Source organism: Cornus florida, unplaced genomic scaffold (assembly GCF_030987335.1).
Source record: "Cornus florida cultivar Cherokee Brave unplaced genomic scaffold, ASM3098733v1 CherokeeBrave_3.0.0_Hap2_Chr05, whole genome shotgun sequence".
Lineage (NCBI taxonomy): Eukaryota > Viridiplantae > Streptophyta > Magnoliopsida > Cornales > Cornaceae > Cornus > Cornus florida.
In genome coordinates this window covers 86,111,618-86,137,812 of record NW_026775575.1, presented here as the reverse complement: position 1 = coordinate 86,137,812, position 26,195 = coordinate 86,111,618, and the positions used below count along the sequence as shown (strand labels likewise).

General features: G+C 33.3%; 5 protein-coding genes across 5 annotated transcripts; 3 read left to right on the top strand and 2 right to left on the bottom strand.

Moving 5' to 3' along the window:
- Positions 1 to 331: 331 nt before the first annotated feature.
- On the bottom strand, positions 332 to 6,379 carry LOC132307344 (protein translation factor SUI1 homolog). The gene is made up of 5 exons (XM_059805074.1): positions 6,229 to 6,379; positions 1,632 to 1,739; positions 1,301 to 1,506; positions 727 to 780; positions 332 to 632 (listed from the first exon to the last, which is right to left on the bottom strand). Exons 2-5 carry the CDS (start codon positions 1,666 to 1,668, stop codon positions 588 to 590), a joined length of 342 nt encoding a protein of 113 aa, XP_059661057.1. The 5' UTR covers positions 1,669 to 1,739; positions 6,229 to 6,379; the 3' UTR covers positions 332 to 587.
- Positions 6,380 to 8,005: 1,626 nt separating this feature from the next.
- Positions 8,006 to 8,356, top strand: LOC132310308 (uncharacterized). The gene has a single exon (XM_059808491.1). It carries the CDS (start codon positions 8,007 to 8,009, stop codon positions 8,328 to 8,330), a length of 324 nt encoding a protein of 107 aa, XP_059664474.1. The 5' UTR covers position 8,006; the 3' UTR covers positions 8,331 to 8,356.
- A 1,216-nt stretch (positions 8,357 to 9,572) lies between these two features.
- Positions 9,573 to 10,548, bottom strand: LOC132310307 (uncharacterized). Its single transcript, XM_059808490.1, has one exon. The coding sequence runs from the start codon at positions 10,329 to 10,331 to the stop codon at positions 9,573 to 9,575; it is 759 nt and encodes a 252-aa protein (XP_059664473.1). The 5' UTR covers positions 10,332 to 10,548.
- Positions 10,549 to 13,618: 3,070 nt separating this feature from the next.
- LOC132310306 (peroxidase 27-like) lies at positions 13,619 to 15,489 on the top strand. The gene is made up of 4 exons (XM_059808489.1): positions 13,619 to 13,831; positions 14,082 to 14,270; positions 14,397 to 14,562; positions 14,932 to 15,489. Exons 1-4 carry the CDS (start codon positions 13,619 to 13,621, stop codon positions 15,333 to 15,335), a joined length of 972 nt encoding a protein of 323 aa, XP_059664472.1. The 3' UTR covers positions 15,336 to 15,489.
- Positions 15,490 to 21,487: 5,998 nt separating this feature from the next.
- On the top strand, positions 21,488 to 23,263 carry LOC132310305 (peroxidase 27-like). The gene is made up of 4 exons (XM_059808487.1): positions 21,488 to 21,709; positions 22,242 to 22,430; positions 22,535 to 22,700; positions 22,860 to 23,263. Exons 1-4 carry the CDS (start codon positions 21,488 to 21,490, stop codon positions 23,261 to 23,263), a joined length of 981 nt encoding a protein of 326 aa, XP_059664470.1.
- Positions 23,264 to 26,195: the final 2,932 nt, after the last annotated feature.

The window sequence follows — 26,195 nt, the reverse complement described above, 5'->3', positions numbered from 1 at the left end:
AAAAGGGATTAAAAAACAAAAAGTAGTATCCTTATCCGGATTGACAAGAGCCCATGTTACGTTTGCAAGGTCGCCGAGCATGAAAAGGAATGGTCACAATGTTACAACAAGAATAGTGAAGAAAGGAGGAGAAAAAGGTCAGTTGAGCATGACAATATTTGACCTTTTTTCTAGGGTTTTGTCAGGCCAACTCCACCACATATGATACTTTTCGAAAGTGAATAGATTCGAAGAAACAATACCATTAACACTTTCGTAATATAAAAAATAACCTTAACATTTTGAAAGAAAAAAAAAAAAACATTTTAAATCCTATGGTAACAAAAGGGTATTATAAACAAACAGATTTATTTTCCTTCTGTTCAAACACGAAATATCATTCTTGACAAAGATGGGTTTAGAATAATAACACATAATCCTTCAAAACTACACAGCAAGCAGCAGAAATAGCAAATTGACACAGAGATGAGATCGAGCCGGTTTAACAAACATATAACAGCTAAATATATTTTGCTGAGATACTATTCTATTCGCTAACACAGAGTTGACGATGTGAAATCACAGCATATGGGACTAGCCTCTGCCCCTTAAAAACCATGAATCTTGATATGTTCCTTCTTCACAATGCCAGCCTGCTCACGAGAAAGGATTAAGTTATAAAAATGATAAATATCTAAAAATGAAATGTGAATGAGCGGTTGAGAAAATTTTAGTTTAACAATTTACCTGCACAAGGAAAGTGGAGACATTCTTCCTTTGATCACCCTGAAGTTGAATGACCTGTATCCATGTAAGCCAAGCATTTAGCTTTCGTTTGTTTTGGTGAACAAAATCATGAAACGAAAACCATATTTCTGTTGAATGAGATGTCCAGAACTCTGTTGTTTAAGATTAGAGCAATTCCAAAGTTTATTTTATTTTCATGGTAGGTGCACTATTTCCAAAGACAACCATGAGATGCAATGAATAATGCATCTAAAGATCCCCGTGGATGGAACTAAATATCCTAAGGTGTTAGCGGGAGCGGAGGTGGAACCTTCCACAGAAATTGAATTCTGAGCAAAAAGATGTGGGCAGGCAGTTAACTTTCAAGATAGCACCCCACTTGAAAGCCCCTAAAAGAAAAGAAATATATATAAATGTGATTATGAAGAAGCAGTTTCTCTTTTTCACCAATGATGTAGGAATTTCTTAAATAAAACCTGTTTCACTTTTTATTTAGCATCAAATGCAGCTTCAAGATTGATCAACATAAACAAGTGTGCTCTACATTATTTATAAAAAGGGCTAAAGAACGCACCTGGCCTAACTCAGGGTCCTGGACAACAGTACCATTACAGCAGAACTCTTTCTTAAGGTCCTTGAGTATCTTATTATAACTGAATTCCTTCTTCAAACCTTGCACAGTTGTCAAGCTTTTCCTCCCATTGCGCTGCTGTGTACGCACATGGACATACTCCTTTGTCCCAGCACCTGAGTTTTCAGCATTTGCCTCAGCAAAGGGATCTGTTCCACCATACCACAATCAGGCACAAAAACAACACAAAACACTGTTTAGATTCCTTTGCAGCATCTAATTTAATCAATCCTTTAAACAATTATTAGTAGCCTAAAGAGGACAGAAAACATACCAAAAGCAGTAGGAATCTGAATGTCAAGTTCAGACATGAAACTTGATTGTCGAGATAGTATATCAGCGAACCAAAATTTCCTTCGATTTTAATCGAACTGACGAGAACCTGAAGAAGATTCCAAAGAATACTCAGAATGACCAGAGCTGAAGAATATAGTAGACAAAACTCAACCAAACACAGCCAAAACTGTAACTGTGCATGCTTGTAATAATACAGTCAGTCAAAATCCCACCAATCCCCACCCCCCAACTCGTCCAAGAAAAACACGGAGACTGATTAATAAATAAGTAAAAGGTAACGACACAGAAATATTTTCACGTAAGTGGTCATCAACAGTATAATCCAAACATGATCTTAAATTATCATTCCCACAAGTAATCATATCAGATATCCAAAAGCCAGTATGTAATAATAAGTCAACAACAACGTAAAAGTCAGCATGAACTATTTTGCAGCTTTCATTACACCTCTCTCTATCAGATTCACACATATCTTACAACCATCATAACCAAAAAACTTGTTGGCCACAAAATCAAAGAGTATACACCACATTCATGGGCCAACTAGACTGCATCAAATATTACACAGCAACGGAACTCTAAACTCAGCACACTCCATAAAAGGTCATCGCGACAAGTTGGTTTCAACAAGAGAGATCCTTCTTGCTGTTCTCAGCCATATTGAGAATCAGTCTGTTAGAAAATCATATGCTTTCACCACAATGTTAGACCATATACTTCGATGACTTCTCCTATCAGATTAACCAAGTATGACTTCATCTAGAACCAAATCACTCCTCACTGGTGCAAATCAGTGTTTGTCATGCATGACCAAAGTAAAACATCTGACCAATAATACCTTTTCTTGCCTACGAGAAGTGCACCTCAAACTCGTCACCTGCACTTCATCTTGCCACACATCCACTCGTTTTCTAGAATGCAACATATTATTAATAACTTAAGCAATAAACCGTAAGGTGCAGTTGGCTTTGTAGGTGTCACATTAATCATTTCCTCACAACCTTGACCTACACAATTTTAAGCTGTTATTTTATGCTCATAGACTTTGAACTTCAGTCCTTCCCAGGTTAATAATCGACGCATTGTCTAAACATCTTGGTCAGCATTCCTTCACCATGTTTCCAACAATTGGTGCAAACAAAAATTCCTTATATTGCAATAATTGCTTGTTCACTCTCTTTGTTCATCTTCCCATTCATCCATATTAAAATCACTGTCCTGCTATGCTCATTTATGACCACTTATTTCTTAACTACCTGCTAAACCCCCATCTAAGGACTATGCAATATTAAAGATATATAAAAGGTCATTTTTGGTCGTTTTACTATTAATGTTCACAAGCTCCCCCATTATGTGCTTAATTTATAAAACAAGAATAATGCGTGTGGTGCATGTTAAAACACACTTGACAGCTTGGTGTTGAAATTATTCGAGGAAGGTTTCCTATAGTAGATGATGCTCCACATAATTTTGGTTTAGCTTGTCATGAAAGTTATCTAACTTCTTTTTTTCAATAAGTGAAAGCTTTCTGATTTAGGCAACATCTATACATAATTTCACCTTCAAAAGTTACCCCTACAGCCTTACTCTTGTTTTGCCAATGAAAGTCCCATTGTATATCAAAAGCACACACCACTTGACCTCTTCCTAATTATATGGTGTCTATTCCTCTACTCAACACAACAAAGCGTTGGCTACATGAATCCTTGTTTTGCTAATCTACTCTATCTAAAGCTGGTAAAGCCCTGTCTATTCATCTATAAACAATAAGACTAGGCAGGCCTGCCAACCATTAATGCTGAATTGAATCACATTAGTCTCTTGAAGCCATTGTCGCTCCATCATCTATTTGACAATTTGGTAACATGTGTAATTGTTAATTTGTTACCACTTGCTCTGGAACACAGCACCGTCTGCAAAAAGAACTTTAAAAACTGGCGTATTGATGATAAAATCATAGTGATAGTGATATTTTTCAAGGAAGAAAAAACAACACACAGATTAAACAAAGAAAACTATAAGAATATAGTAGCTGCCTGATCTAGAATCATGCTATTAATTTACAAAAAAAAAAAAAAAAAAAAAAAAGAAGCTTGCCAACTCAAATTATGATAGGATCGTACATATTAAAAGTAAATACTATGTCTAAAATATTCACTTATGTACCTAACTGTAAATGGGATAAATTACTTTAACTGTGCAACACTCGCCCAAGATTCTTTGTTTAGCATAAAATGAACAAGACTGCGTAAAAGAAATAAACAAGTTTCATATCGGGCATCAAATACACTTTCTGTCAAAAAGTTGGCACTGATGCAATTAAACAAACCCATCTAGATGTCCTTTACAAGTATCAAGAATTACAATACCCTCATCTCAAAATTCATCTTACGAACACAAAAACCGTAGAAATACTAGCAACAAGTACGACACAAACTGCACTATTTAAATATGTGTTTACAATAAGGTGACTGTTCACTTTCCTCCAGGAGCGGGCAATTGAAAGGACTACCCCCGAAATTTTACAAAATTATGTTAATTGCCGTGCAATTAAGTCCTGAATTTGAACAGGGAAATCTAACCACGCCAAAAATTTTACAAAATAATATTAAGTGCCCTCCAAATTAAGTCTTAAGTTTTGAATATTTAAAATTTGGCCCCCTCCAAATTTTAAAAAATTCTGTTTTAAGTGCCCCCAATTAGCGAGTTCTCAATATACATTTTTTTAGATAAGTGCGAGTTCTCAATATTTGAAATCTGGCTTCCAAACCATATCCACATAATAATAGCCCACTTTACAACACAGCTCTACTAACATGTGGCCTCAAACCCATCAAATATATCTCATATATTTCATGTAAATGGTATCACAACTCAAATGTATATCAACTAACTTCCAGTACATCATACACAAAATATCAAAACCCAACGTATTTATAAGTCTGTACGTGAATTTTTGTTTTTATCTCTATGTTCGCTAGTATGTAGTTTGTCTAATTGGTAATTTTTGTCTGTATCTAATGAATGCATCTTTTCATATTAGTTAAACTGAAGTCTAAAACTTGTTTTATTAATTTCATGTTTTCCACACCATCAAACCACATTCTTTAATGTCTCTGTTTTGAATTTTCTTCGTTTAGCTCTTATAAGGTCGGACTTTGTGATACTAAATTAAGTAAAAATGTCCAATTTGCTATAACTTTTTATAAATAATAATTAATTCATTACTATGTGTTTTTTTATTCATTTATAATTTTTTTATGCTATGTGCATGTAAACTTTTGGATTATTTGGAAGTGTTTTATTTGATATGTATTATATCACATTCACCAAAAGGTCATCCATCACAATGTCGATAGTAAAATTGCTTTTTGAGGTGGGCCTTTCATACTCAAATCCATATGAGGAGAATTGTTCAGTGCACTAAAATCTAGTGGATGGGGTTCAATATTCATGAAAAGTCAGGTTTGAAATGATCCATGTTACGAAACGAAGACAATCTATCTTACTAATAATAATAAGGGTCAAGTGCCTCCAACACCTATAAATAAAAGTTTCTTTCGATCTCTATTTTGCATAGGGAGATATGGGTCGACTATGGGATAGAGAACAAAAAGTCAAAATCGAATAAAATCCCCTCATAGCTTGCAAACCCTCAAGTGGAATGGAATTAGGGATGCTAGCTTGTGCTGGCCTTTCCTAGTTTGATGGACTTTAAAGTGGACCCCAAAGTCCAATGATCAATATTTTCTTGAACTGGTTGAGCCTATAGGAGGTACAAATGATCTTATTTTAGATATGTTCTATTGTAACACACACACACACACATATATATAATACAATTTTTTAATTTTTTAAAATTTATTTTTATACCATTTGGGCTGCTCCCAAACCCAAAGTAAAAATTTCTAGGTCCGCCCCTGCTTCCTCTTAATCACTATAACAAAAAAAATTCACCTTTACCCTCGTATTCAACACTGGGCCTGTCAGTATAAACATATTACAGGGTATTTTCCTAATTGCATTCCTAGTCACAGGCAGATGCATGCACAAACATTTGGTCCATGAAGAATTTAACAACCCAATTCAAGGCAGGGTTTGTGTTTCAGAATTCGGCCAGTTCATCCACTTTCTTTGTTTAGTAAAATCAGTTTTATTTTTAATCAAATTGAGGCCGAATCTATCCTCATTGCACCTGTTTCTTCTTTTTTCTTTTTCTATTTCTTATTGTTAAAAAACCACGTAATTTTTTTTAACTACACAATAGACAATATAGAATTGAATGAAGAAATATGGTGCCAAACACAGAGGTAAAGTCCCAATTGACCGAGTTAACAAGAACCCATTGAAAAACAATCAATATGTTCACAAATCCACATAACTCCAGCACATATCAACGAAGATCAAAATGAATTCATGCCCAGAAATCCAAACCCTAATCAACAAACGCGTAACAAATATATATAGCAAAAAATGAGAATGAAACCCTAATCGAATGGACGATTAATTACCCAATAAATTCAGAGAAAAACAAAAACAAAAAATCGATTCTGATTCATCTAATATATTAGTACCTGTAACGATGATGGCAAACAACGACGTAGGGAGAGAGTTTAGAGATGGGTCGCGGTTTAGGTGGCTATTTGTTAGCCCCTTTTTAGCCCTGTAACACTATGTATAGTGTAAACAACTGTTCTTAACCGCCCAAATCGATATTTTATCCATACAAAACCAATTATTTATTTATTTATTTTTATATTTTTAAAAGGCAATCGATTTTTATTTTTGGCTGCGATGCATGATTGCGTAAAATGAACGGTCAGGATGGCATTGCCACTCCAGAAGAATTCAAGAATAGCACGTGATTTTGCGTACATTCTACGCCCGGACACGTGGGTCCGACGTTAAATAGCAGTTGATAAATTAGAATCCTTTTTACATATCCACGAGATAGGAAGGAATAATACTCTGTCTGAGAGAAAGATAAGGGAATTTTTAAACATTAATAATTTTTAGAAAATATGACAGAAATAAAAGAAGAGATGTTTATCAATTTTTTCTTAATTTTCTAAAAACTAATTCAAATAGAGATTTACTATTTTCCCCTATTTAGGTGAAATTTACAAGAGACTAGTTAATTTATACAATGATATTAAAAGTTAAGTTTGCTGGTAGGCAGTCTCTTTTTACATTCTAGCAAACATATTGAATAAGAGAAAGGACAATACTTATATCCGTGATGATGTATTTTATCCTTCAGCATTGATAAAGATCAATAATATTTAGACGTGTTTTTTTTTAATTATCAAATCAAATATGATAATACGTACTTACTTATCAAATCAATGATAATAAGATTAGTTATCAAATCTGATTTGATAATTAAAAGAACATGTCCACTGACGGAATGAATTTATTCTTGAAATTAGTCTAGCATGAGTGAAACCAAAATCATGAAAATCATTTGGAAAACAACATAAAAGTACTAACATGATGGAATTCCACAAGCCATTTATTTTTAAAAAAATGAAGGACAATACTTAGCGGATGTATTGCATGATGATTGTTAATGTGGACCAATAATATATAGATATATACATCCTTTTAATTATCAAATCAGAGATGGTAGATACATACTTACTTATCAAATCAGTGATGATGTGTGATGACTTTTGTGTGCAGATGCGAGACACTGGACAAGCTGTCACACTGACAGATTACGGGTGTCATGATCTCACATTGTTTAGGGAATGTGAAGGTGATGTATTATATATAGATTCAACACCCTTATATGACAATGCGTTTTAAAATCGTGATGACCATGAATCTATTAGAACTTTGTATTTAAGCTTGTTTATGCATAAGTAATATCAAGATGAGTGACTTCCTGAAAAGTCTGGTCCAAGGGAGCCAAAAACAAACAATATTGTATCAAGTAGGGTGAATCGATGAAGGCTGTTACAATGAGGACATTAAGCCCCATGGGGGTGATTGTGACATCCTTTGTGGGTATATGTGATATGAACGGGTGTGAGATACTGGACAAGTTACCACATTGATAAGTTACGTGTATCATGATCCTGCAATTAAGCGTGTTGGCGCAAAATTTTCATTGCATTGAATCTATTGATGACCAATTCAACACATTCATGCAATACCAAGTGCTAATTTCACTTGTTTACACATATCACACTTCGTAGCCATGCTAACAAACTAACTAGCGAGAATGCAGCCTATGTGACCACATCTCATGGTAAGCATGACTCTCTCTCTCTCTCTAAAAATGAAATGGAGTTGGGTAACCAAAAAGTTAGTTAACACTGCATTAATTAATTGGATGGTGGAGAAGAAGATGAGGGTGGTAATGGAGATATTGACAGGAAAGCTTTTCTACATCCAAGTCGGTGATGATGCAACTGTTGGTGATCTAAAGAGAGAGATTGGGGCACAGGAAAAGCTTCCTCATGATCGACTCATCCTCATCCTCGATGATTCCAATCTCCACATTCATCTGCTGAATCAAAACGAACTCTCCCTCGTTGATTGTGGGGTCCAAGATGGGTCCCACGTCTATCTCTTCTTTGATCCCCTTGATGATGGATCCCCATCAATATCTACTACTACTACTAGTCATTTTCTTTTAGCTGCTAATTCCTCAGATTCTACCTTGTCTTAGGCTCTGTCCCAAAGCGTATCAAAGGATGTGGGTTATAATTATGTTTTTACTTTTACCAAATTATAGTTCTTTATACATACATACATACATGTAGTTTCAGGATATTACTACAAGAATAATATGCCTTGTATTAATTTCAGAAACATATACTAATTAATGTTGAAGGACATACCAATTTGTATCTGTTTCTAGTTTTAAAATTTTTTTTTATAAGGTATTCTTGTGTTTGAATCAAATTATGTTCTCCAAAATATCTAAAGTAATAGTCGTGATACAGCGTCTGTCAAATTACATATTATTTTTATATTAAAATTGTTGGTGTTTTGAAAAATCAGACTCATAAAACCTGTTGTGCCAAGGATGGAAACATATGTATATATTGATGGTGCTATACTATTAAAATAAGATTTGTACAATGTTTAAGGTGTATAATCATATCATTTGATACATTTATTTAGCTCAACAAACACTGTTTAACTATATATATATATATATATATATGGACAATCATATTATTTGAAACGTGCATTTAGCTCAATGCAGATTGTTTAATTCCTAAAAAAAGGCACAAAACAAAGCAAAGGCCATCTCTTTAATTAATTAAACCACCAAAATATAAAGTAGTAGACAATTTAACATCCCATTTCTTTGTGTAGTCATATATAATTGTAAATTTGTAAAGTAGTAGTAAATAGACAACTATGTATACACACACATATTTAAAAGATATACCGTAAATGATTTCATGAAACAAGTATTCATGGAAACTCAAATAGATCACAAAACAATCAAGTAATAAAATTTTAATTGTTGCATAATGTGGACCACTATGGAAGTTTATTGCTAAATTTCAAATTAAGTCCATAATTTAACTCTCATCATTCTTGATCAGTTTCTAAAACAAAGCAAAGGCCATCTCTTTAATTAATTAAACCACCAAAATATAAAGTAGTAGACAATTTAACATCCCATTTCTTTGTGTAGTCATATATAATTGTAAATTTGTAAAGTAGTAGTAAATAGACAACTATGTATACACACACATATTTAAAAGATATACCGTAAATGATTTCATGAAACAAGTATTCATGGAAACTCAAATAGATCACAAAACAATCAAGTAATAAAATTTTAATTGTTGCATAATGTGGACCACTATGGAAGTTTATTGCTAAATTTCAAATTAAGTCCATAATTTAACTCTCATCATTCTTGATCAGTTTCTAATACAACCCCACCATCTCAAAATCCACCGCGACTAACTGTTCCTTTAAAAACATAGAGAAAGTCCCCATTCTCTACTCCATGCCACCGGAGGCTGCAATTGTCGCGCATGATTCTCTGTTTGTGAATAAATATATAATCATCCATAGGAAGTATTTTCCGAGATAACATAAGCTGTCTCAACTCATTGACAGTGTTAGAATCCCTCATTTCCAACGGAATGCTTGCAGCATTGAGCAAACTCGAAGAAGTCTGCACTACCACACTGAGCCTCTTCGAAGGAGGTTCAGCTACTAACCGGCTCATAGTCTTGAGAAACACTATGATCTCGGAGAATTCACATATGCCATACTCACTCAAATTTCGATACTCTTCTTCCATTTCAATCCCGGAGAAGTAGAGTGTCATTCTTTTGATTGGAGTGCCATCAATTATGTAAATTTTTTCTTTTAGGCTTCGGACTGTGTCTGTCCTGTCAACCTCTATGTTGTGCTTTCTAGCTGAAAATTTAACAACAATTTGAATCTTACTATGGTGCTCAAATGAAGGTCTCATCATGCATTTGACTGTGAGATCGACTTTTGTACCTTCAGTGACAATTGGATAGTCTTCCAGGTCAAGTCCATCGACCAATTCCCACCCGGACACACTGAGAATTTGTGAGGCCACAGGGACACTCGAAAAGTGCTGAATTTTCTGTTTGATTTCGAGGATTGATTCTTGGAGAGCCACATCTATGGAATATTCGCACGCCTGTGTGACAATGATGATCTTCATTATTGCAATGATGTGTAAGATTTTTTTTTTTTTTTTTTTCTACTTGAAAATTTTGTTCTGATATTTGATCTAGGTAGATTTATTGAATTTCAGGATGTTAACTTCTAAGAGAACTCAAGAGTACCCTGTAATGTGATTTTTGTGCTGCTTGTTTAGGGTGAAATTTAAAACTATCAATCATGTTGAATGAATGAATGAGTGTTACTATATGTGTGTTATGCTCATTTTGAAAGCATTTTGTTCTTCGAGCATCAGTCTATAAGAGTGTCTCATGGTAATTCTGTGGCAGTTCCCTTCCTTTTTTTTATTGCTTACTGTAAAATAAATAACCTAACTTACCAAAGAAAATAATAAAATAATTGACACGATGAATAACCTCCATGACCACAAAAATTCTATTAATTAAAAGTTAATAATTTAACAAGATATTTTATGTACATTATTTATTTATTTTCAAAATATTTAGTTTCTCAATAATCTTAAACATTCAATGCATTGTAATTATTTAATCAATTAAGATTAAACGTAATGCACTAATCTAATCAATTAAAGGACATTTAACCTAAGTCACACAATCCTTTTCAATAGGTGTCGCTCTTAAACTCCGAGGGCGCTCCCACTCTCTAGCTTCGCGCACGCTCAAATTCTCACTACTTATGACTTAATTTTTTCGCTCTCGCTTTCAAATTTGCTCTCACTTTATGTGACTTAGCATTTAACCAACTAAAGATTCAATGTATTGTACTTACTATTTAATAAACTAAAGATTCAAATAACACTACATTCATATTTCAAGAAAATATTATAATCAGTTATATATGTACTTCTTACCGGATTATTAATTTATGTAATAAGTGGGACATATAGAAACTTATAAGGAAATTTTTGAAATGTATTATCTTATAAATTTAACGAAATTATTAATTAGGCACGATCCTCTCCTGAGGACCTCTCTCCTATTCTATCCCGAACTAATATAAGGCCTAATATTAAGGCATTTCATTCATTCATTAAGACATCATTTGCTATCTCTCCCTCTTTAATTCCCTCCAAATTTCAAAGAGAACACCAAACAAAAAATATGGCACCTAAAGAAAAAGTATCACCGAATGCCGTTAATGGCGATAACAGCAAGGGGACGCGTTTCAGAGGCTTGAGGAAGAGGCCTTGGGGCCGATATGCCGCTGAGATCAGAGATCCTGGCAAGAAGAGCCGCATCTGGCTTGGAACCATCAACAATGTTGAAGAGGAGGCACGGAGCGGCGGCGCGCCAGTTCTGCGACACCAAGGACAAGACCAACTTCCCTAGCTCCTCACCGTCGTCAATAACGCTCGGAGTCCTAACCAGAGTACTACTGTCGAGTCCTCCAGTTTTGCGCTGACCTCCACAGCTCCGTTTCTACAGTCGTCACTCGACCTCAACCCCGGCGATTCCTCTTCCATTGTTGATTTCAATTATTCTAACCGCAATCCCCCTAGAAAACTCATCAACATCGATCTCATCCTTCCTCCCCCAGAAGTCGCCTGATCTCACCGGAAACATCGTTGTCGACTATATTCACTCTTCTTTTTCTTTTTTGTTTCCATAATTAATAATTTTTTTAATCTATATATTTGTGTGCGTATATTATATTTATAATCAAAAGGGCGGATTCAGGGGTAAGCTCTGGTGGGCTTGAGCTCACCCAAAAAAAAAAAAAAGGTTTTAATAGTACTAACCTACCCCATTATGCATATTTGGATTCGCCCTTGTTTATAACTCTATCATCTTAAATCGGCGAAATAGAAGCACAAGAAAAACCGGACGGCAGATTCTGACAAGGGAAATTTGGGTAAGAAAGTTACCGAAAAGAGAAGAGAGAAATTTGGTCTTGTCTCTAGTATTTAGAAAGAAATGGAGAGGAGAGAGAGAGAAAGAGTGAGGGAAATGTGGCAAATGACGTGTCTTAATATTATCCTGAGAGTAGGAAAGAGATGTCCTTCGAAAAGGATTCACATCCATTAATAATTTAATACATTGGCCCATGTCCGAACCCACGTAATTTATTATTTAAAAGATATTATTAATTTATAGAGGTTATACTGTATTATAATGAAAAAATCTGGCTTGGCCCAAAATGGGCGGCCTTACACAATTTTTCAAATTAAAACAGACTCATCAAATTTATCCCAAAAAAGATGTGTCAGTCCGCACTCCAAACGAGCTCCAAAATCATCAGCCGTCCGTTTTACATCAATTAACCATGCAAGAAATGTCCCATCTGTTCTTAATTTGTGGGTCAAACCGATTGATGAAAGGTCCATTACCATCTATTTTATAATTTTACAGTATAATATGTGTGCGTGCGCACGATGAATTTTTGATGTAATTAAAGTATAAACAATCACAGTTATCTCAAGAACATGTTTGTTTTTTTAAGCAAAAGTAATACGGTACACAAACATGTTCTTATCAGCCAGACAGCCATTTTTTTGTATGTATCATAAAATCTGTACACACTACGATAAGCACTGCTTAACATTCTTAGAACAAAACACTTAATCGGTGATTAATGAAAAATAAAATAAAAATTGTTCATTGACCACCCATTGGAGTGATTGATGCAAGCTGGGCCTTTGATTTATCAATTATATAGAATTTTAGAAAAAAAAATAATAATAATAATTAAAGATTCTTTTGACCTAGAACATGCATATTTTTTTTTTGGTTAAATTAAAGCCTGCATGTTTATGCATGTTACTTGTTATATACAAAGGTCAAACCCATCTCAATTAGAGAATTTAGGACAGTAGTAAAATTAGTTGTGATTTCGTGGTGATGCTTCTTTCTTCCTATTCACATATTGTACTTTTAATTAATTTGTTAATTTTGGTAGGTGTTAAATCTATTATTAATTCTTAATGCTTTAAATTTAGCATAATTAAGAGAAATTTCACAAATTTTTTAATGATTAGGGGTGTGTGTGACAGTGTGTGTGTGAGAGAGAGAGAGAACAGATAAGCCTTATATTTGTCATGTCAAGTGGTGGCGGTGCTTCAACAGACTTCAAATTTCAGCATTTGAGTTCTTCTAAATTGATCATTAATCAATTAGAAGTCAACAAAATTAATTTAAAATCTGATCAAATCATTACTAATAATTCATAGTTTTTTCAATGACAGCTTTGACATGAGAAATTCAAAGGCCTTAAGCTTAGCTATAAATACCAGATTGACGTTGTTCCATAAGCATATATAGAATTAGTAATTGATAGAACTCAGACATCCAAAGCTAGCCAGCTAGACCAATGGCATTATTTCAAAAGCTTCTCTCAGTTTTCATTCTTGTTGTTTTAGTCCTTGACCTTGCCAATGCGCAGGGTTTGAAACTGGGCTTCTATAGCAAGACATGCCCATCTGCTGAGGCCATTGTCAAACGCACAACTGCTCAATTCGTTTCACGAGCACCAAGTCTTGCTGCTCCTTTACTCAGAATGCATTTCCATGATTGTTTCGTTAGGGTACACTCTTTATATCTTTTTTAAAACTTAGATTTTCATTCAGTGTCGCGTTTTTTGTTTTTACATCGCTGGTGTTGCAATGTTGCACTTTGTTATGAAGCTGTTGCACTATGATGTAGTGCGTTTCACTAACTAGTATTATTTTAGGTCACACTGGTAATGACTTTAGAAAAGAGGAGTCGAACCTTAAACCTGATGTTTCGTCGCAACTACTGTTTAATAAAAATTAATTTGTAATCTGATTTTGCAGGGTTGTGATGGTTCTGTATTACTAAACTCTACAAGGAACAACCAAACCGAGAAAAGTGCATTTCCCAACCAAAGCCTGAGAGGATTTCAGGTTATTGATGCTGCAAAATCTGCAGTTGAAAAGAAGTGTCCCGGTGTGGTTTCTTGTGCTGATATCTTAGCCTTGGTAGCTCGAGACGCTGTTTCAGCGGTAACAAATTATTTCAAATGTGACCTCCACAATGTTAACTATATATTATATACTTAAATTATGAAGAAATTAAATTAATAATTGTCACAACACGTTTTAGTCACTAACTGCATAATCTTGTTGCAGATTAATGGACCATCTTGGGCAGTGCCTTTGGGACGGAGAGATGGAAGAGTGTCAATCTTGTCCGATGCCTTAACAAATCTACCATCTCCTTTTGCCAACATCACGCAACTAAAAGCAGCATTTAGCTCAAAGGGTTTGACTGTAAAAGACTTAGGAGTTCTATCAGGTAACTTTTATATATATATAGACACACATACTGTGCACATCTATACTACTATATTAAAAGTGTAAACACACATATAGTAATGTTATGTTTATTCTTTTATAATTTTATGCTTCCTTTGTAAAAATTGAATTTATTGTTGAGAACTAGCTCTACATCTTCTTCATAAAAACTGAATTTATTCTTCAGAATTTTACGTACGTCTTCATAAAAGGGAACAATATATATATATATATATATATATATATATATATATATATATATATATATATATATATATTTGTTTATTTTTGGTCATATGTACTTTTTAGTAGTGATACTAAAAGTCTGTAACTAGTCTATCCTCTTTGATTGATCTCTTTTTGTTCACAGGAGCACATACTATAGGGATTAGTCACTGCACTTCCTTCACGAACCGCTTGTACAATTTTACTGGCAAAGGTGACACTGACCCTGCATTAGATTCCAAATATATAGCTCAATTGAAGAAGAAATGTAAACCTGGGGATGCCACTACATTTGTTGCCATGGATCCGGGAAGCCCCAACAAATTTGATGCAGATTATTACACTCTTGTATCTAAAAGAAGAGGACTATTCCAGTCCGATGCAGCTCTTGTAAATGACAATGTCACCGGAGCTTATGTTAAACTTCAGGCGACTAGTGGATCTACTTTTTTCAAAGATTTCGCGGCGGCCATGGTGAAAATGGGTGGGATTCAAGTCCTTACCGGCAACGCCGGTGAAATCAGAAAACAATGTGCTTTCATTAACTAATTAGAAAGTACAAAGTCAGTACACGAGACTCTTGTGATTTTTATTCTCAACTAATTATTAGTTATTTTTTATTTTTATTCTTAACTAATTATTAGTTATTTTTCATTTTAACTTGTATTTTTTGTTAAGCAGAATGTCATTTTTTTTATTTGGGGAACTGTGTGTTACTATTATCTAAAAGTATATTTTGATTCGTTCTCACTTCTTTGTTGATCATAGCATTATTGTTTTTCTTTTCATTTGTATAAACTATGCATGCAAATTCTTTAATAAATTCTGTTAATGTTCAGTACTCATTTTTTAATTTCGGAAGTTTTATTTAAGAGTATAGAATTGGCGCTTTATAATTGAAATTGAAAATTTAGAAGGAACAAACTTTACACTAATTTTTTTTCAAATTTTAATTCTAGAACTTTGATTCCATACTTCACCATATCTTTCCCAATAAATGGGTATATCATAGTTAATTGAAAGAAATTGTTTCTTTCTGAATCGAACAATGCCGGAGGGAATATGGAGCGAAAATTAATGGATGATAAAATTAATAATATCATTTGAAGTTGTTACCAATCAAAAATGACGGTGACATATTCATATATTGAATTAATAACCGAAAGTGTGGTCAAATATACGTGCATGCTTGTGACATTGAACTAGGTAGCTGGGTTGATGTATATCAAAAAAGATTACAATACAATGCCAATGGTGATCATGGACCTGCATGTTATCACAATGGTGATGGACGATCTCTTTGCTTTCATATATATATATATATATATATATATACATATATGTGTGTGTTGTCTTTTTGAAATTCAACAATAATTAATTTGAGTCCTAGCTTCTATAATGATGCAAAGAAGGATGCATAGTTGACCATATTTATGAGATCAATTTTTATTTTCTGTAATCATTGGCAAACTGTTTTCTACAGTATATTGTTTGTATAAATGATAACATGTAGGGAATATATTATATATGGGTTTAATTTATTATTAATATATCTCCCTTATAAGCGTTCAAAACACTAAAAAATAACTTATATCTTCCTTTACACCGGCCTCCCTCTATCCTGTTTCCTTGACTTTGGTCTATGTTCTATCTCTTTATTGTTTTAGGGTTTAATTAACAGTGTTATATTTTTTAAAATAAAACTTATTTGTAATTTAAAAAAAAAAATGTTTGGTGCCTTTTTTTATTTTTTTACCATATAAAATTTTTAAAACATCATTTTACAGTTAAATTAAAAAGGTGTGAATAAATATGAAAAGGTATTTCTGACAAGTGTTATTTCTATTGGCTAGAGACATGAGGTAGCTTATAATTAAATATATGGTCTCTCCCATAAAGTAATTGATAATAAACGTATATCCTTCTTCGTCTCTTCTTTATTCTCTTCCTGCAACCCATATATTATATTATATTCTTGTCTTCGAGTTTTTGGGAGCAACATGACACAAAGACTTGGTCGTTCGTCTCTCTGTGAACGTGCTTATGAAGGACATTAGAGTTGTATCTTGAAGCATTTCATAGTCATCACAACCTGCATATAGGGAGGCTGTAAAGTAAGGGCGGATCCAACATTTCTAAATGTGGTGGACTAACTTTGAATTGAGCTAATTTGGGATGAGCTACCATTACTCTTTTTTTTTTTTTTTTTTTTTGGGTGGGGGGGGGGGGGGTGTTTGGGCTTAAAGTAGTATGGTAAAAATATAAAAAAAAAATTGGGTGGGCTGAAGCCTACCTTCGCCCACCCCTAGATCTGTCTTTGCTGTAAAGGCTTTAGGACAGCGCATGCACACTGTGCATGCCTCTCTATTACACAGGCCAAATGTTTCTTTACTCCTCTCTTATATATTGATTTGATATATTTTACTGGCCTATTACTTTAGTATGTTGTTATACTATATATATTGTGGTATAATTAAATTGTGATATGAATATATAACTGTTTTTAATTAAAGTACATTTTAATATAATTAATTATGTGATTAGACTTAAAATTAAGATTCTATAAAAAAATATCCAAAATTCCCAGCACCTTTTACTCCAATATAGCATTGTAGGTTGTGAGAATTTTCAAGGTGGTTGGCTAACTTCGAAGGGGTTGCTTTTTACTAACCTATGTAGTTTAGTTGGTATGTTTAGTCCCTTGACCAGTGTTGTAAAATATATCTATTTTTTTTAGTAATAAAATTTTGCTTATTTATCCTATTTTAATTTGGACAATACATTCCTCCTACCCTATAAGTAGGAACTTTCTTATGCTCATTGGCCCAGTCTAACAAAATTTTGACACCTCAAGTAAATGGAAAAAGCTTGCTTAGGCCGCTAAATAGCCGGGATTCTGGTCTCATCAAGTACTCGTTTTCGTGGCCCATCACAAAATTGAAGCATTTGATGTTGATATGGACCAATGACAATATGACATGTGTCAAAAAAAAATTAAAAAATTAAATCTGAATCATTCGGATCTTTTTCCGGGTTGTCCAAAAAAGAAAAATATTTTCTCTCACGCGTGTGTGAGACCTGGCAGTGGGCTCTCTCTCTCTTTAACTCATGATTCTTTCTTTCTTCCCACCAAATCTCCATTGATGCCCACCATCTCCCTAATTATGAAACCCTAATATTAATCCTCTCTTCCGCCAACCAACCTCCACCACCTCCACTGCTTGCCAATCTCCACTCGATCTTGCCATCTTCTCCATTCCCAAACCCTAATCTTTTACATCCAATTTTTAGAGATGATTCAAGACGCCACATTTGTTGTCTGCCATCTCTGTTGCAACTCCATCTCCATAATGACTCAAGAGGTCGACCAATTAATTAATACGCATAACTCTAGTGGTATCAAAAATTTTAAAATTTATCACCACCTGTTACAATCTGAAGCCAAATTGATTTTTATAAACTCCATTGATAATTAGAGTCTTACAATTGTTGTTAATTTACCATGTTTAAGCTAATTGTTTAGCTTCTTCTGTAACAGATTGCAATATGAAGGGTTTGTAATAGAAAATCTCAAACGCATGAGGTGGAAAAAAAAAAATCTTTCCTTTTGAATGATCCGCAAAAAGATCCAAATAATTTTTATTAATTATTTAAATTTTTTTTTGACACATGTCATATTTTTATTAGTCCAGATTAGCATCAGAAGGACATTCGTACTTATACAGCTTGAGGCAAGCATTGTTCTTAAATTAGTTCACCAAATGTCAAATAGACGAGGATCAGATTCTCCGATTACTCAAATAGATACGTGTGGGCTTCATACACTCATGCTTATGTTGTCAATTTTACATCTTTTTTTCGTTATGATACGGAGGAGCACAAATCTTCTGCCGCATTGGAGACAACTCAAATTTCTCTCCGTATGGATGAGTTGGGTCCCTGTTAAACTCTTATGTGATATTACCTCTGTTCTACAAATATATATATATATATATATATATATATATATATATATATATATATCCACATTTCTATTTTTGGCAATCTCAAAGTAATTGTCCCAATTCAAAATCTAGTATACTACTCTCTTGACTCAAAATAAGTGTTCATCTTTTTATTTTTATCCGTCCCAAAATAAGTGTCTCTTTTGAAAAGTCCATGTATTATTTTTTATAATTTTACCAATTTAATCATCTTACATTAAACGTATAAAAAGTAAACCACATTACTCTGGACTCACTAGAATTAAAATTTTTAATTTATTCACTACTAATATAGTAAAAATCATTCTCTTAAAAAGTTAGATTCCTCAAAAGTACACTTATTTTGGTACGGATGAAGCATATATACTTTTTAATATTCTTAATATACCCTCCTTACCATGAAGTTATAAAAATAATGAAAATTTGTAAACCCACCATGAAAGGATATATTTGAAATTTCATTTCCTATCACTATAATTAAAAATATATATATTCTTATTAAAAACTACAGTCTTAAAAATATACAAAGTAGATTTTTTGGGACACTTTTATGTGGGAGTGGGGAGTATAACAGTTACTTATGATTTCTGAAAGAGCATTTTTATTGCAAAATGCTATATTTTCATGCTAAATATATATTTTAAGAGGAGTTATAGCATTAAAATGCTATATTTTTGCAATTCTGTTTCAATAGTGCATTTCATCCAAAATACTATTTTTTGACACAACAACCATTTTATGTTTTGAGAACCCACTGCAGTGCGTGCCTTATTTTCATTTAGCAACTTTTGACAATCTCAAAATATGAGAGGTCTTTTGAGAACCTATTGGAGGGCCTTATTTTCATCCACTTGCTATATTTTGAATTTGAGAGGTCATTTGAGAGTTATTATATTTGGCAATACTTTTGACAATCTCAAAATATGAGAGGTCTTTTGAGATTGCCAACCTTTCAAAGTGTCTAAATCATGATAATATTGTATTAGAGTGTGTTCCTGCTCATATTGTACAACTTGCCCGGACTGATCTTTGTGTTGAGATGTAATTCTTTTATGTTTGTCAGGAAAAAAAACAAAAAGTTTTGTTAATTCAGAATTAAAGTTCTGTAACTGAAATTATTATGAATATGCGTGTTTTTGTGTGTGTATCTGTAAAAGTTGTTGGTGATTACTTGGGACGTTTATTGGTTAGTCAACGATAAATTTAGTGTTGAGAATTTTTTAGCTTGGGTGGAACAAGATCAACTAGGACTAAATAATATATACAGTATATATATACACACACACCCCTTCCTCTTCGTGTATGCCATCCACCTCTATAGTCTATATTTCTTTGACGCAGAAAAACAAAGAAAGTCAGAGCCTTGTAAAGAATTGATCAAAACTGTTCAATTATTAAAATCATTTCATAAATGTTGTTCATTTTGTAATTAAGTAAGATGAAATTGTAACAGCAAGTCTATCAAGAGAATGCACTTTACGTTCATTCACGCGTGACCAATTTTGTAATTAAGTTAAAATTGTATAACGGAGTTAAATCAGATTTAAAAAATAAATAAATAAAAGTGACACACGAGACACAACTATTATTTTTGTGAGCATGAGCATCCCATATGGCCATAATCGAGCACATCTGTTTGGGCTTAGGACTATATGATAAAATATTAATCATGTATTAAATAAGTATATATATATATATATATATATATATATATATATATATATAATTAAGAACAAACAATTATATATAATAATATTATCTTCATTTGATGCACTTGGAATGTACTGCGCAATTGCTTATAGCTGACTACGGAGAGAGAATGTCTCGCAGTTTGGCTTGCATTTGAAGCAAATTAATTTAGGATTATAAAAACCAAAGATTCGTCTCAACAAACACATGTTTGGCCCTGTAACAAGGTCAACCCATCTCAGCCGCAATCTTTCCTCTTTAATTTTAATCAAATGTTCAATTCGGTGATTTTTTTTTTTAATTTCTTCTTTTATATATTATGAATCCACAATAATTTTTTTTTATTAAAAAAAGAAAAAGAAAAAACAATTCTGAATTAATTTTCAGCTGAAAAAGACTTAGTCCTAACTAACTAATGAAATATGTGCAAACAATTTCTTAAGGCACAATCTGTAAACATGGTCCGAGTTTTACCGGATCTTGTACAAGTCCCGTGAATTAGTCTGGACAAAATTTCATAACCGTAATTATCCAAAAAAAATATATATGTAACCAAAAAAAAATTGTACATCCATGAAACTCATTCTTCCTCGTGTACAAATAGAAACCGTGTTATCCCTTTCATGGAAGAACGTGTTCCCATGTCCTAATGCAAGTGATCGACACTGGGTAACAAAAGATATATTAACAAATTGAGGAGGGTTTAGATAAAGCTTAGCATTATATTTTTGCATAGTTGGTGGAGCTTCATATTCTAATTCATAGAGTACTCATAATCGTTATCGTGTAGAACTCAGGCCAGCTTGGAAATGAAGCTTTGAATACTTCAAACTTCATTCACTTGTTTTTTTATACTATGGTTGTAATGTCAACAACTGTGTTTGATACATCAACATTATTAACAATTCGTCTGGTATTCAATGCCAGCTTTTTGCATGACATATTCAAAGCCCTAGGCATAGCTATAAAACCAGTGTTCTGCTTTCTTGCATTTCATTCATTCTATTTTATTCGTTCTATTTCAAGACAATGGCTATTCAAGGGCTTTTCTCAGTTCTTGTTTTCCAACTTTTGCTTGTCCTCTTCGTCTTCACCCGGGCCAATGCACAGTGCTTGAAACTCGGGTTCTATGAGAAGACGTGTCCCTCTGCCGAGGCCATTGTCAAACAGACAACAGCTCAATACATATATCGAGCACCAAGTCTTGCTGCTCCATTGTTAAGAATGCATTTTCATGATTGTTTCATTAGGGTGAGTTTTTTTTTCTTTATTTAACTCTTTTTAGAGCTGAATTGTTAGGAGTCATTGCTTTGCTAGGTATGGTGGTAAAATGTTTGAATTATCAAGCGTGAAAACTCGGTTCAAATACTAAAAACAATCACTTTGTGCATATAATGTCAAAGCTAAAGTTTAGCACGCTCTGTGGGCGGGACTACACTAGTTGATGAAGAGTAGTACTTAAAGCGGCTTATCTAATGATCTAATTTTTGCGGCATTAATCACTGTCCAAGTATCCAACTATTCAACCATTAATTTGGCACTATTTCACTATTGAAAACAATTTTTAGTTATAAGCTGAGATTTATTTACTCTGATAGTGTTAACTACTAGAATATTTAAATCGTGACTTAAATTGTTAGTATCCGGAAAATGTTCACATAGTTTGCAAGAGTTTATGATGATGATAAAATGACATGTGATTTGCCATACATAATGCTGTTACTCAAAGAAAAGTGTGGTTTGATTGTAAACAAACTTCTAATCTAGTAATTTTTGTTTGAAGGGATGTGATGGTTCTGTGCTCTTGAACTCTACCAAGAACAACCAAGCCGAGAGAGATGCTATCCCCAACCTAAGCCTAAGAGGGTTCCAAGTTATAGATGCCGCGAAATCTGCACTAGAAAAGAAGTGCCCCGGTGTTGTTTCCTGTGCTGACATCCTAGCCTTGGTCGCTCGCGATGCAGTTTCTATGGTAATTAGAAAATGTCAAATACTGTACTAAAATTTCATCAATCTCAATCGCCAAATCAAAGTCACAAAATGGTTGACTATATATATTTGATTTCATTTTTCCAGATCAATGGACCATTTTGGCAAGTCCCAACAGGACGAAGAGATGGAAGAGTGTCAATTGGCTCAGAGACATTTACTGATCTACCTTCCCCTTTTGCCAACATAACTCAACTAAAATCAGCATTTAGCTCAAAGGGGTTGAGTGTGAAAGACCTCGTAGTTCTATCAGGTAATTTGAAGCACGTAAAGAAACTTAAGGATCTACTTGATTTGTCATTCAAAAATCAGATATCAGTAACTCAAAAACAGAAAACTGTTTTTAACTGACACAAAACAATTCTCGGAAACTGTCAACCTGTTTTTTATAGTTTTCACATTGTCTTTGCAGGAGGACACACCATAGGGACTGCTCATTGTTTTGGCTTCGCGAATCGCTTGTACAATTTCACTGGCAAAGGTGACACTGACCCAACAATGGACCCCAACTACATCGCGGCTTTGAAGAAAAAATGCAAGCCGGGAGATGTGAGCACCATTGTTGAGATGGACCCTGGAAGCTTCAAGAAATTCGATACTGAATATTACACTCTTGTGAACAAAAGGAGAGGGCTGTTTCAGTCCGACGCGGCGCTTCTTGCTGACAGTGAAACAAAAGCTTATGTCCGACTTCAGGCAACTTCTGGATACAGCTTCTTTAAGGACTTTGCAGTGTCAATGGTGAAGATGGGTCAGATTGGAGTGTTAACAGGGAAGTCTGGTGAAATCAGGAAACAATGTGCCTTCATCAACTGAAGTACTGGTCCATAGTTTTCCATTTTATTGTTTCATTTCTATTCAATTGATTTTCAATTTTGAAATAAATGTTTGTTTCCTATATATCCGTAAAAAATTGCTATGTACGGGATGGTGGAAAATGTCATGTGTTTCTCCAATTAATAATAAGATTAATTGCTTTCTTTCTTTTACAAAGAATTATATACCTAATGTGCTTAAACTCTATGTTGTCAACAACTATTGTTAGCTCTCTAGCGCGTAAAACTAAAATATTTAATTCCTACTTATTACAATACCATTGTTTAAATTGAATGTTAATTAATTTCTTGGGTCTAGAATGGGAGTGTCAACGAACTCTAATCATAAGCTTAATACATAAAATTGTTTTAACCTAATTCAAAACCCGTCTAATGCTTTATATCATATTATCATCTGCAACAAAAAATCATTCTAGCACAGTTGTGAGTGCATTCAAATGGTTGAATGGTTCGTGGTTCAACAGAAATCCAAGGCCCTAAGAGAGTAGGAACTGTTCTAAAAAAGAGAGAGAGAGAGAGAGAGGGGTGCATAGATACCGTTCAACCAATGATCCAATGAGAACCAATTTAATTCGTGCAAATTGATTCGATTTTGAAGATAAATCAATTTGATTACGAATTGAATTTTAGCATAACCATTGGTTCAATTCACGAATTATGAATAATATTTGAATCCAAACCAATTTGATCCGTCGTGAATAAATAAATACTGCGTATATACATTGACAGGCATCATATGATTGGGTCACTGTGTTTAATTGTAAATTAAGTTTGGGCTGCTGTTGTTGTTACTGAGGTGCTGCTGTTTTATAATTGGGCTTCGTTCAGAAATAGTTGCAAAATATACTATTATGTTGGGCTATGGTTATGAAAAGAAAAATTAAGTATTGAGCTTGTTTGAGAAGCCCAATCCATATAACCAATTCAATCCAATCCAATCCTGTATGGATTGAAATGATTCCGTTAACTCAAAAGCTCTAATCCATTCGGTTTAATTTTAATTTTTATAAAATAATTAAATTTTGGTTCTAAGTTTAAATAGATCTAATACGAATCGTGTGCACTGAAAGGAGGAGGAAAAAAAAAAAAAAAACTAATTATTGTATTCCTTCCTCCACATTTTGTAGCTTGATTGGTTGGAGGAAGTTAAAGCCCACAATGATTAGACTTGCGCTTTGAATAATCAGTATTACCAGATATAGTAACTTTTCCTTTTGTCAACTTCAGGAAGTTAAAGCCCACAACGATTAGACTTGCGCTTTGAATGGTCACTATTAAACAGAGCCTTTTTAGAGAGATATTGTTGCCTCTATCTAACAAAAACTTACGATGATCAACAATCACATTCATAGCTTATTCTGTTAGATTGAGCTGGATTGAGCTTCATAATTGATTTACAGTCACCTTTCACAACTGTGTTTGATAAATTCCAATCTAGGCACGCTTGAAGGGCAAATTCCTTTACACGCATTGTTTTACCGTAAATTAATAATTTTTCAAAGTAAATTATTTTTATTTTTTTTTTTCCTGGTTAGTACTTACAGGCATATGTTTTTTTTCTGAAACTTCAACCGTGATCTCCTTTTGAGAGTAAGAGGTCGATAAGCGATTCTGCTAGGCCACTGACTCGTTGATAATTCTTCAATTAATTAATTTCCTAAGAATTTCTTTTTTTAGTCCGGAATAAAGTGACCGTTGCTTATCCATTGATCAGTCACTTCTGGTTGGCAAACTCTATTATATTATTAATTCATTGTACAATCAAATCAGCATCATGTATATAAATATACTAGGCCCCAGTGGGTAGTACCAAGCTTCTTGCAACATATTCAATATAAATATGGACAAAAAAGTACAGGCCCAAAAGGGCAGCAGCCCAAAGGCAAGGAATACAAAGCCGGTGCAGGAAGACCATTACACCCAGCCTAAGAACAAGTTTAAATGTTCAACAAAGAACCCTTAAGGGTCTCCATTCTAATTAATGGAAGCTAATATGTAATATATATATATATATATATATATATATAATGGAAGTAATTACGAACTGCATTAATTAATTGAGGAGTGCTAATTACAGTCGCATAAGTGACAGTCCATTCACCGTCGTAGTTAGGATTGGTTACTTTTAAATGCATTAATTATTTTGAGTTTCTATTTTTATAGGACTCTGCTAACATTACTTTTTAAACAAAAATACCCTTTTAAATTATCTAATCTTTATTCTTTTCTTTATCTCTCCTCTTTTAATCTAGGATGTGTGGTTAGTTATGTGAATGGATTCTAAAAAAGGAAAAAAAAAATATATAGATAGAATAATTCAATCACAAGAGATGGATGGATTCGGAAAAAACATAAAAGGAAGAAGAAAAAAAAGTGCGAGAAAAAAATCCAAAAAGAATAAAAGGAAAGGTAAAAAAACAAAAAATCGATTATGTATTTCTTCCTTTTTTGTTTTTTCCTATATATATATATATATATATATATATGTTTCTTTTTGTTTTTATTTTTACAACTATCCTTGTATAAAGGGATTTAAAAAAAAAAAGAAAGAAAGGAAATAAGTCCTTCACCAAAAAAGAAATATATAAGTACATAAAACTAATTTTGTATATATATTTTTTAAATCTCATAATCTATCTTGTTCTTTTTTTTTTTTTCAGCATCCATTCACATCAAATTAGTTATTATTATTATTATTATTATTATATATATATATATATATGTATAGACACACACACTCACACACACACAGGCACACATCTCTTGTCAGTTCCATAAAAATAGAAAATTAAAGTAATTAATGCATTTTAAATCAACCAATCCTAACTACGATGGTGAATAGACAATGGCTTGAGCACAGCACTTGATCGGATATAATAAAGTATGGTATAGTAATAATATATCCCATTATT